The 11948-nt window shown below is 58.4% G+C and overlaps 1 protein-coding gene across 1 annotated transcript in view; it reads left to right on the top strand.

The window, feature by feature from the left end:
• The first annotated feature begins 4050 nt into the window (after positions 1 to 4050).
• Positions 4051 to 11948, top strand: part of PTCH2 (patched 2) — a 30480-nt gene continuing 22582 nt past the window's right edge. The window contains exons 1-2 of the mRNA XM_066598014.1: positions 4051 to 4668; positions 6813 to 7005. Coding sequence (XP_066454111.1) covers positions 4522 to 4668; positions 6813 to 7005 — 340 coding nt within the window. The 5' untranslated portion in view covers positions 4051 to 4521. The remainder of the gene's footprint in view (positions 4669 to 6812; positions 7006 to 11948) is intronic.

The following is an 11948-nucleotide window of genomic DNA, read 5'->3' as shown; positions in this document are numbered from 1 at the left end:
CCCGTATATCGAGGTGCCCCTGTGTCACCCTGCAATCAGGGTGTCCCCGTATATTGAGGTGCCCCTTTGTCTCCCTGTAGTCAGGGTGTCCCCGTATATTGAGGTGCCCCTGTGTCCCCCTGTAATCAGGGTGTCCCCGTATATTGAGGTGCCCCTGTGTCCCCCTGCAGTCTGAGTGTCCCCGTATATTGAGGTGCCCCTGTGTCCCCCTGCAGTCAGGGTGTCCCCGTACATCGAGGTGCCCCTGTGTCCCCCTGCAGTCAGGGTGTCCCCTTATATCGAGGTGCCCCTGTGTCCCCCTGCAGTCTGAGTGTCCCCGTATATTGAGGTGCCCCTGTGTCCCCCTGTAGTCAGGGTGTCCCCGTATATCAAGGTGCCCCTGTGTCCCCCTGCAGTCAGGGTGTCCCCGTACATAGAGGTGCCCCTGTGTCCCCCTGCAGTCAGGGTGTCCCCTTATATCGAGGTGCCCCTGTGTCCCCCTGCAGTCTGAGTGTCCCCATATATTGAGGTGCCCCTGTGTCCCCCTGCAGTCAGGGTGTCCCCGTATATCGAGGTGCCCCTGTGTCCCCCTGCAGTCAGGGTGTCCCCGTATATCGAGGTGCCCCTGTGTCCCCCTGTAATCAGGGTGTCCCCGTATATCGAGGTGCCCCTGTGTCCCCCTGCAGTCAGGGTGTCCCCGTATATCGAGGTGCCCCTGTGTCCCCCTGTAATCAGGGTGTCCCCGTATATTGAGGTGCCCCTTTGTCTCCCTGTAGTCAGGGTGTCCCCGTATATTGAGGTGCCCCTGTGTCCCCCTGTAATCAGGGTGTCCCCGTATATCGAGGTGCCCCTGTGTCCACCTGCAGTCAGGGTGTCCCCGTATATTGAGGTGCCCCTTTGTCTCCCTGTAGTCAGGGTGTCCCCGTATATTGAGGTGCCCCTGTGTCCCCCTGTAGTCAGGGTGTCCCCGTATATCGAGGTGCCCCTGTGTCCCCCTGCAGTCAGGGTGTCTCCGTACATAGAGGTGCCCCTGTGTCCCCCTGCAGTCAGGGTGTCCCCTTATATCGAGGTGCCCCTGTGTCCCCCTGCAGTCTGAGTGTCCCCATATATTGAGGTGCCCCTGTGTCCCCCTGTAGTCAGGGTGTCCCCGTATATCGAGGTGCCCCTGTGTCCCCCTGCAGTCAGGGTGTCCCCGTATATCGAGGTGCCCCTGTGTCCCCCTGTAATCAGGGTGTCCCCGTATATTGAGGTGCCCCTTTGTCTCCCTGTAGTCAGGGTGTCCCCGTATATTGAGGTGCCCCTGTGTCCCCCTGTAATCAGGGTGTCCCCGTATATCGAGGTGCCCGTGTCCCCCTGTAATCAGGGTGTCCCCGTATATTGAGGTGCCCCTTTGTCTCCCTGTAGTCAGGGTGTCCCCGTATATTGAGGTGCCCCTGTGTCCCCCTGTAATCAGGGTGTCCCCGTATATCGAGGTGCCTCTGTGTCCCCCTGCAATCAGGGTGTCCCCGTATATCGAGGTGCCCCTGTGTCCCCCTGTAATCAGGGTGTCCCCGTATATTGAGGTGCCCCTGTGTCCCCCTGTAGTCAGGGTGTCCCCGTATATCGAGGTGCCCCTGTGTCCCCCTGCAGTCAGGGTGTCCCGTACATCGAGGTGCCCCTGTGTCCCCCTGCAGTCAGGGTGTCCCGTACATCGAGGTGCCCCTGTGTCCCCCTGCAGTCAGGGTGTCCCCGTATATCGAGGTGCCCCTGTGTCCCCCTGCAGTCAGGGTGTCCCCGTATATTGAGGTGCCCCTGTGTCCCCCTGTAGTCAGGGTGTCCTGTACATCGAGGTGCCCCTGTGTCCCCCTGCAGTCAGGGTGTCCCCGTATATTGAGGTGCCCCTGTGTCCCCCTGTAGTCAGGGTGTCCCTGTATATTGATGTGCCCCTGTGTCCCCCTGCAGTCAGGGTGTCCCGTACATCGAGGTGCCCCTGTGTCCCCCTGCAGTCAGGGTGTCCCCGTATATCGAGGTGCCCCTGTGTCCCCCTGCAGTCAGGGTGTCCCCGTACATCGAGGTGCCCCTGTGTCCCCCTGTAGTCAGGGTGTCCCCGTATATTGAGGGGCCCCTGTGTCTCCCTGTAATCAGGGTGTCCCCGTATATCGAGGTGCCCCTGTGTCCCCCTGTAGTCAGGGTGTCCCCGTATATTGAGGGGCCCCTGTGTCTCCCTGTAATCAGGGTGTCCCCGTACATCGAGGTGCCCCTGTGTCCCCCTGCAGTCAGGGTGTCCCCGTATATCGAGGTGCCCCTGTGTCCCCCTGCAGTCAGGGTGTCCCCGTATATTGAGGTGCCCCTGTGTCCCCCTGTAGTCAGGGTGTCCCCGTATATCGAGGTACCCCTGTGTCCCCCTGTAGTCAGGGTGTCCCCGTATATTGAGGTGCCCCTGTGTCCCCCTGTAATCAGGGTGTCCCCGTATATCGAGGTGCCTCTGTGTCCCCCTGCAGTCAGGGTGTCCCCGTATATCGAGGTGCCCCTGTGTCCCCCTGTAATCAGGGTGTCCCCGTATATTGAGGTGCCCCTGTGTCCCCCTGTAGTCAGGGTGTCCCCGTATATTGAGGTGCCCCTGTGTCCCCCTGTAATCAGGGTGTCCCCGTATATTGAGGTGCCCCTTTGTCTCCCTGTAGTCAGGGTGTCCCCGTATATCGAGGTGCCCCTGTGTCCCCCTGCAGTCAGGGTGTCCCCGTATATCGAGGTGCCCCTGTGTCCCCCTGCAGTCAGGGTGTCCCCGTATATCGAGGTGCCCCTGTGTCCCCCTGCAGTCAGGGTGTCCCGTACATCGAGGTGCCCCTGTGTCCCCCTGCAGTCAGGGTGTCCCCGTATATCGAGGTGCCCCTGTGTCCCCCTGCAGTCAGGGTGTCCCCGTATATTGAGGTGCCCCTGTGTCCCCCTGTAGTCAGGGTGTCCTGTACATCGAGGTGCCCCTGTGTCCCCCTGCAGTCAGGGTGTCCCCGTATATTGAGGTGCCCCTGTGTCCCCCTGTAGTCAGGGTGTCCCTGTATATTGATGTGCCCCTGTGTCCCCCTGCAGTCAGGGTGTCCCGTACATCGAGGTGCCCCTGTGTCCCCCTGCAGTCAGGGTGTCCCCGTATATCGAGGTGCCCCTGTGTCCCCCTGCAGTCAGGGTGTCCCCGTACATCGAGGTGCCCCTGTGTCCCCCTGTAGTCAGGGTGTCCCCGTATATTGAGGGGCCCCTGTGTCTCCCTGTAATCAGGGTGTCCCCGTATATCGAGGTGCCCCTGTGTCCCCCTGTAGTCAGGGTGTCCCCGTATATTGAGGGGCCCCTGTGTCTCCCTGTAATCAGGGTGTCCCCGTACATCGAGGTGCCCCTGTGTCCCCCTGCAGTCAGGGTGTCCCCGCATATCGAGGTGCCCCTGTGTCCCCCTGCAGTCAGGGTGTCCCCGTATATTGAGGTGCCCCTGTGTCCCCCTGTAGTCAGGGTGTCCCCGTATATCGAGGTACCCCTGTGTCCCCCTGTAGTCAGGGTGTCCCCGTATATTGAGGTGCCCCTGTGTCCCCCTGCAGTCAGGGTGTCCCGTATATCGAGGTGCCCCTGTGTCCCCCTGTAGTCAGGGTGTCCCCGGATATTGAGGTGCCCCTGTGTCCCCCTGCAGTCAGGGTGTCCCCGTATATCGAGGTGCCTTGTCCCCCCCTGAGGTAAGGGTGTCCCCATATATCGCGGCGGCCCCCCGACGGCCAGGTTGCAGCTGTCTGGCTGCGGTCTGGTTGCACAGCCGGGTGGGAAGAGATTTGTAGCATTTGGAGGTCTGCGGAGCCGAATTCCTGTAAGAGTTGTGCGGCTTCTCCGCTGCATCCCCCTCCCGCAGCCTGGGTGGTCTCCGCTCCCTCCTCACCTCGGGGAGCTGTTGCTTAGCAGCTAATAATAGGAGTTGTTTAGAGAGTAATTTGCCTCCAGCGCGGCCAATGAGAAGCTGCAGCCGTCCTGCGCCCCCTCGCCTGCCCGGCCGCTCTATACAGGCAGCAGAGAGGAGGCTGCAGCCCAGATGCTGAGAGCCGGCAGCCGCACACAGAGCCCTGCAGCAGCACACAGAGCCCTGCCGGCCAGCAGCACACAGAGCCCTGCCGGCCAGCAGCACACAGAGCCCTGCAGCAGCACACAGAGCCCTGCCGGCCAGCACACAGAGCCCTGCCGGCCAGCAGCACACAGAGCCCTGCCGGCCAGCAGCACACAGAGCCCTGCAGCAGCACACAGAGCCCTGCAGCCGCACACAGAGCCCTGCAGCAGCACACAGAGCCCTGCCGGCCAGCCGCACACAGAGCCCTGCAGCCGCACACAGAGCCCTGCTGTCCTCCTGCCCATTGTCTTGGCTCCAGGAAGCATGAAGGAGACCTCTGGATCTAAGGAGCTGCCCACCTAGATGGAAGCCCCCTCATCCCCCTGACAGATGCCGCTCACTTCTGCATGGATTATTTTCTGTTCATTTGTCTTCTGAGTCCGTGATCACATCTGCCGATCGCCGCCGATCTCTCCACTTGCTACAGGAGACCAATGGCCTCTGCTCCCCCCACGACGGGGCAGAGGGGCTTCACAGATTCTCCCCCGGGCTACAAGATCTCCTACCCGGCTGCCGGCTCCGATCTGCTGCGGCGGCCGAGCTACTGTCACGCGGCCTTTGCACTTAAGCAGATAGCGAAGGTAAGTTGTCAGAGCGATCAAGTGTCACTATCGGTGTCAGCCTGTGGGGTACAGGAGACCCCCAGAGATAGCTGACCCGCAGAGCTTGCACTTAGATCCCCTATGCATAGAGATGGCTGAGGTTGGGATGCTGACCCGCAGAGCTTGCACTTAGATTCCCCCCTCCTTATAGATAGCTATGGTTGGGATGCTGACCCGCAGAGCTCGCACTTTGATCCCCCGTGCTCAGAGATGGCTGAGGTTGGGATGCTGACCCGCAGAGCTTGCACTTAGATCCCTTGTGCTCAGAGATGGCTGAGGTTGGGATGCTGACCCGCAGAGCTTGCACTTAGATTCCCCCCCCCCCCCCCCCCTTATAGATAGCTATGGTTGGGATGCTGACCCGCAGAGCTTGCACTTAGATCCCCCGTGCTCAGAGATGGCTATGGTTGGGATGCTGACCCGCAGAGCTTGCACTTTGATCCCCCGTGCTCAGAGATGGCTGAGGTTGGGATGCTGACCCGCAGAGCTTGCACTTAGATCCCCCGTGCTCAGAGATGGCTGAGGTTGGGATGCTGACCCGCAGAGCTTGCACTTTGATCCCCCGTGCTCAGAGATGGCTATGGTTGGGATACTGACCCGCAGAGCTTGCACTTTGATCCCCCCCCTTATAGATAGCTATGGTTGGGATGCTGACCCGCAGAGCTTGCACTTTGATCCCCCGTGCTCAGAGATGGCTGAGGTTGGGATGCTGACCCGCAGAGCTTGCACTTTGATCCCCCGTGCTCAGAGATGGCTATGGTTGGGATGCTGACCCGCAGAGCTTGCACTTTGATCCCCCGTGCTCAGAGATGGCTATGGTTGGGATGCTGACCCGCAGAGCTTGCACTTTGATCCCCCCCCTTATAGATAGCTATGGTTGGGATGCTGACCCGCAGAGCTTGCACTTAGATCCCCCGTGCATAGAGATGGCTGAGGTTGGGATGCTGACCCGCAGAGCTTGCACTTAGATCCCCCGTGCATAGAGATGGCTGAGGTTGGGATGCTGACCCGCAGAGCTTGCACTTTGATCCCCCCCCCTTATAGATAGCTATGGTTGGGATGCTGACCCGCAGAGCTTGCACTTAGATCCCCCGTGCATAGAGATGGCTGAGGTTGGGATGCTGACCCGCAGAGCTTGCACTCAGATCCCCCGCACTGGTGCAGTTGCTGTTATCACACTGGGATGCCCGCAGTCACTGATTGCTCGGCGGCTCCGCACTTCTGTGTTTGCATGTTGGACAGATTCTCGGTTTGTTTTCTCCAGGCTGTGGGTGGGCCGGGGGTCTGCACATTCCTGCACATGTCCAATGGAAAGTTCATTGTTGTTGTGCCATAGTCCCTATAGCCCGGCAGCTAAGGGGTTCAGATTCCCAGGAACGCTCGGACCCTCTGGGGCCTTGGAGTCATAATATCCCAAATCCCCCCACGTCTCCAGCAGCGTGACCCGCAGTGCTGACAGTCAAGGGTCTTGAAGGGGGGCTGGATCAGTCACAGCTGCTTATTGGTGGCGCCGGGGTCTTCTGACGTCTCCGTGTGACATGGAAAGGTTTGTGGCATCGGCAGCATTAATAAGGGGCAGCGCTGTCACCTTGTAGGGTCACATTGGTTTTGGACCGGTTGCTCTTCTCCTTGGTCCCACCAGCTGACATTGGTCAGGTGGGGGGAACGTTGTGGCCTTCCCATAAGCAGGACCACCTGTGTCAGCAGAAGCCCCCCTTTCCTGCCGCAGGATGCCAGCCTGCCCTGGTTGCTTCCACAGGGGACTGGCGCTGGGACAAGAAACATGTGGGGTCAGCGGGCCCTGTCATCTTGTCACCTGCCAGCCCATGCCAGGGCAGACGGGCACTTTAATAAGTCCTCATCAGAAGGGTCTTTTATGACCTTGAAAGCCGCATCTATAAAACTCCAACAACCTGCAAGGAATTAGAGGTCACTCGTGACACCCGGCCTGCGCCATCTGCTCCTAATCTCCCCCCTGACATCCATCGTGGCATCACTTGTTGCATGCAGGGGGTGCTTGTCCATAGGCTGCATTGAGCTGGCTCTGATCATGTGACATTCTAATGCTGAGACTTGTAGTCCCCTTTGCTGCATGTTGTGACCCGTCTCTCTTCTTCCTCCAGGGTAAGGCGGTGGGTCAGAAGGCGCCGCTGTGGCTCCGCGCTCAGTTCCAGTTGCTGCTCTTCTCCTTGGGATGCTCCATCCAGAGACATTGTGGGAAGGTGCTGTTCATCGGCCTCCTGGTGTTTGGCGCACTGGCCGTGGGCCTGCGGGTGGCCTCCATCGAGACTGACATTGAGCGTCTGTGGGTGGAAGGTGAGTCCGGCCGCCATAGATGTCTGTTGTCTGTCATGTATGTAGCTGCGTCCCGCCGCCTATCGCAGAGATCTGCAGGGCCGCCATCCCAGCTCTGCGGCCGCCTTCACACACAGGAAGTCCCACAGCGCAAATGTTCTCCACAAGAAGACGCATTTTTCCGCTGCTGATATGCAAGGAATTTGAAAAACGAATTCCGAATCAGCAGCGCGTTTATGTTGTGGAAACTGCGGAAATGCAGATTAGTGGAGAACACGAAACCGCAGCCAAATCCACCAATCCACTTCTGTTGTGCAGTTTCTCCGCTGCGGAGACGCGCCGAACCGCCTGAATATCTGCGTGTTGATGTTTGAATATATAGTTTTCAGTGCGACCCTAATGCCAGCGCCGCCGCCACAGATCACAAGACCGCGACCGCGGAAAAGCCGCACATGAAACACAATTAGCAAATTCCAAAGCAAACGTTGTGTGTCACGGTGGTCTTAGGGCTTTTACCCCCAGCTTCCCGAGACCCCTAATGTCAGCGCACACGTGGGACCATCTGCTGCTCTGGATGACAACACTGAAGAGCCGTAGTGGCGGTCACATTGGTTGTCCCGCGGCGGTGGTGGCACTGGTTGTCCCTTGGCGGCGGTGGCATTGGTTGTCCCCCGGTGGCGGTCACATTGGTCGTCCCCCGGCGGCGGTGGCCCTGGTCGTCCCCCGGCGGTGGTGGCACTGGTTGTCCCCCGGCGGCGGTGGCCCTGGTTGTCCTCCGGTGGTGGTGGCACTGGTTGTCCCCCAGTGGTGGTGGCACTGGTTGTCCCCCGGTGGTGGTGGCACTGGTTGTCCCCCGGTGGCATTGGCATTGGTTGTCCCCCGGTGGTGTTGGCATTGGTTGTCCCCCGGTGGTGTTGGCATTGGTTGTCCCCCGGTGGTGTTGGCATTGGTTGTCCCCCGGCGGCAGTGGCATTGGATGTTACCCGGCTGTTCCACAGTCAGATATTCTCCTGTTGGAGGGATCTATATGGGATCTTCTTTCTCGTATTGGGTTTCCATAGTAACGGCGAATGTCTTGTCATTGGTGATCGGCTGCTTGTGTTTCTTTATGGTGTGGAGCTTGGGATTTGCCGCGGCGTTTCCTGGCGGTGGTTTCTTGTGGTTTCGGCGCACAGGAGCCCCAGTGTTCCCAGCAGCACAGAGCGCAGTGTTTAATATTCCCGTCTGCCGGAGGAGAAGCTTCAGTAAACAGGACGCATTCACTGCGCTGGACGGCTCCCAGCACCGCCTCCAGCTGCTGCAGAACCTCTTGGTGGAGGTGTTGGCAGGACGTTTCCTGAATTCCTTGGATATTTCCTCCTGATGGGTGGAGTAGTCGTAGTTACAACATACATCATGACCCCCAGGCTTTTAGCACGGGGCGCAGTTTTTGGGCGGCATGTGATTTTTTTACAAGCAGGAAGGCTGCAGAACGCGGCGGCACCCGCGGACAGACAGAGAAAACAAACTGCACATTAGGGATCCGGCTTCCTATAGGCTCCTTTCTGTAAGCAGGAAGAGCAGGGAGGAGGGGGCTGCGGGGAATGCCTGGGTGGTCCCCATAGGTGGTGGGTGGTCTAGGACCTAATAGGGGGGCCACAAAAGGCTTGTTGCTGGAGCAGAGGAGATGGTGAGCAGCTGTGTCTTGTAAGGAGAGGGGGAGGGGAAGCCTGTTAAACATATACCGCTCCCTATACGTAACCCCGCGAGCGTCAGCTCTGCAGCCTCCTGTCCTTCACCTAATCGGCCATAAAGCCCAACTTCTCTGCCGCTCCAGTGATGGTCGTACGGGCGCCCCCGCGGCCGGCAGGGAATCCGCGCTAAAACCTGCATGTTTCGCTTGTTGCTTTTGACAAGGAAATGATGCTTATTTCATTCTTCGCAAATCTGCAGCGAAATCCACTTGTAAGACGGGCGTTTCAGTGCGCAAAACTGTGAACCACGTATGAAAGCATTCTATGGCGATGGAAGACGTATCGCTGTCTTGGCTGCCTCGGGTCACGGCGCTTTCATCATGGCTGCCTCGGGTCACGGCGCTTTCATCATGGCTGCCTCGGGTCACGGCGCTTTCATCATGGCTGCCTCGGGTCACGGTGCTTTCATCATGGCTGCCTCGGGTCACGGCGCTTCCATCATGGCTTCATCCGGTCACGGCGCTTCCATCATGGCCGCTATCAGTCCCTGTGCTTTCATCACGGCCGCTGCTGGTCACGGCTCTTTCATCACGGCCGCTGCCGCTCCTGGCGCTTTCATCACAGCCGCTGCGGCTCCTGGCGCTTTCATCACGGCCGCTGCCGCTCCTGGCGCTTTCATCACGGCCGCTGCCGCTCCCGGCGCTTTCATCATGGCCGCTATCAGTCACGGCGCTTTCATCACGGCCGCTGCCACTCCCGGCGCTTTCATCATGGCCGCTGCCGCTCCCGGCGCTTTCATCACGGCCGCTGCCGCTCCCGGCGCTTTCATCACGGCCGCTGCCGCTCCCGGCGCTTTCATCACGGCCGCTGCCGCTCCCGGCGCTTTCATCACGGCCGCTGCCGCTCCCGGCGCTTTCATCACGGCCGCTGCCGCTCCTGGCGCTTTCATCACGGCCGCTGCCGCTCCCGGCACTTTCATCACGGCCGCTGCCGCTCCTGGCGCTTTCATCACGGCCGCTGCCGGTGCCGGCGCTTTCACCACGGCCGCTATCAGTCACGGCGCTTCCATCATGGCCGCTATCAGTCACGGCGTTTTCATCACGGCCGCTGCCGCTCCCGGCGCTTTCATCACGGCCGCTGCCGCTCCCGGCGCTTTCATCACGGCCGCTGCCACTCCCGGTGGTTTCATCACGGCGGCTGCCGCTCCCGGCGCTTTCATCACGGCGGCTGCCGCTCCTGGCGCTTTCATCACGGCCGCTGCCGCTCCCGGCGCTTTCATCACGGCCGCTATCAGTCACGGCACTTTCAGTTCAGCGGTTTATCTCAACAGATAATATCCAGCAGGCGCGATAAAGCCAGTAAGGCCGGAATGGCGTGAAGATGTTGGCGCTGTCCAAATAAGGAGTTCTATTGCCCCATTTTATCTGTCGCCCCGTGTGGCGCTGGATTCTCCTTGGGGGCGGTTGTCATCCTGGGGGGGCGGCGCGGACCTTTATGGGGGTCTGGGATGTATTTCCAGTGAATTAGTTACTGAAATGAAGAACAGATTGGAGATTAGGCCCCGACAAAGTGTAAACATCTGTCCGAGGTGACGCTCCGCCATGTGTGAGGCGACAGGAACCTGTCATGTCCGCCGGCGAGCGGCGACTCCAGGTCTCCTCACACAACCACGGGTTTACGGCTGGCGGTTGTCACTTTGTCACAACTAATAAAGCTTTGTTTGATGCTTTCAGGCAATTGCCCCTGGCAACCAATTCCATCTCTTATGTGGCCGCCATAACCAATCAAATTCGATCTTCTAGTTCATATTAGAACGTGAAAGCAACAATGTGATTGGTTGCTACAGGTGTAGCCTTTCTTATTGGTCGCCAGGCATAATATGAGGTCTGATGGGCCTCTCGGCTCGGATACCGATGGGCCTCGCGGCTCGGATGCTCCTGCACTGATTGGCTTCAGTCACATCCTGTCACATCGTATAATATAGTGCGCCCGGTACGACCGGGGTATGTGATATACGGATAGTGCGCCCCGTACAACCGGGGTATGTGATATACGGATAGTGCGCCCCGTACAATCGGGGTATGTGATATACGGATAGTACGCCCGGTATAACCGGGGTATGTGATATATGGATAGTGCGCCCGGTATAACCGGGCTATGTGATATATGGATAGTGCGCCCGGTATAACCGGGGTATGTGATATACGGATAGTGCGCCCAGTATAACCGAGGTATGTGATATATGGATAGTGCCCCCGATATAACCGGGGTATGTGATATACGGATAGTGCGCCCTGTATGACTGGGGTATGTGATATACGGATAGTGCGCCCGGTACAACCGGGGTAAGTGATATACCCCAGTTATACCGGGCGTACTATCCGTATATCACTTACCCCGGTTATACCGGGCGCACTATCCATATATCACATACCCCAGTTATACCGGGCGTACTATCCGTATGTGATATATGGATAGTGCGCCCGGTATAACCGGGGTATGTGATATACGGATAGTGCGCCTGGTATAATCGGGGTATGTGATATATGGATAGTGCACCCGGTATGACTGGGGTATGTGATATATGGATAGTGTGCTCGGTATGACTGGGGTATGTGATATATGGATAGTGCGCCCGGTATGACTGGGGTATGTGATATACGGATAGTGTGCCCGGTATGACTGGGGTATCTGATATATGAATAGTGCGCCCGGTATGACCAGCGCATGTGATATACGCATAGTGCACCCGGTATGACTGGGGTATGTGATATACGGATAGTGCGCCCTGTATGACTGGGGTATGTGATATATGGATAGTGCGCCCGGTATGACTGAGGTATGTGATATACGGATAGTGCGCTCGGTATGACTGGGGTATGTGATATATGGATAGTGCGCCCGGTATGACTGGGGTATGTGATATATGGATAGTGCGCTCGGTATGACTAGGGTATGTGATATATGGATAGTGCGCCTGGTATGACTGGGGTATGTGATATATGGATAGTGCGCCCGGTATGACTGGGGTATGTGATATATGGATAGTGCGCCCGGTATGACTCGGGTATGTAATATATGGATAGCGCGGCCGGTATGACTGGGGTATGTGATATATGGATAGTGCGCCCTGTATGACTGGGGTATGTGATATATGGATAGTGCGCTCAGTATGACTGGGGTATGTGATATATGGATAGTGCGCCCGGTATGACTGGGGTATGTGATATATGGATAGTTCGCCCGGTATGACTGGGGTATGTGATATATGGATAGTTCGCCCGGTATGAC

Source organism: Eleutherodactylus coqui, chromosome 3, assembly GCF_035609145.1.
Source record: "Eleutherodactylus coqui strain aEleCoq1 chromosome 3, aEleCoq1.hap1, whole genome shotgun sequence".
NCBI lineage: Eukaryota > Metazoa > Chordata > Amphibia > Anura > Eleutherodactylidae > Eleutherodactylus > Eleutherodactylus coqui.
The sequence above is the reverse complement of the archived record's forward strand: the minus strand, read 5'-3'. Positions and strand labels throughout refer to the sequence as shown.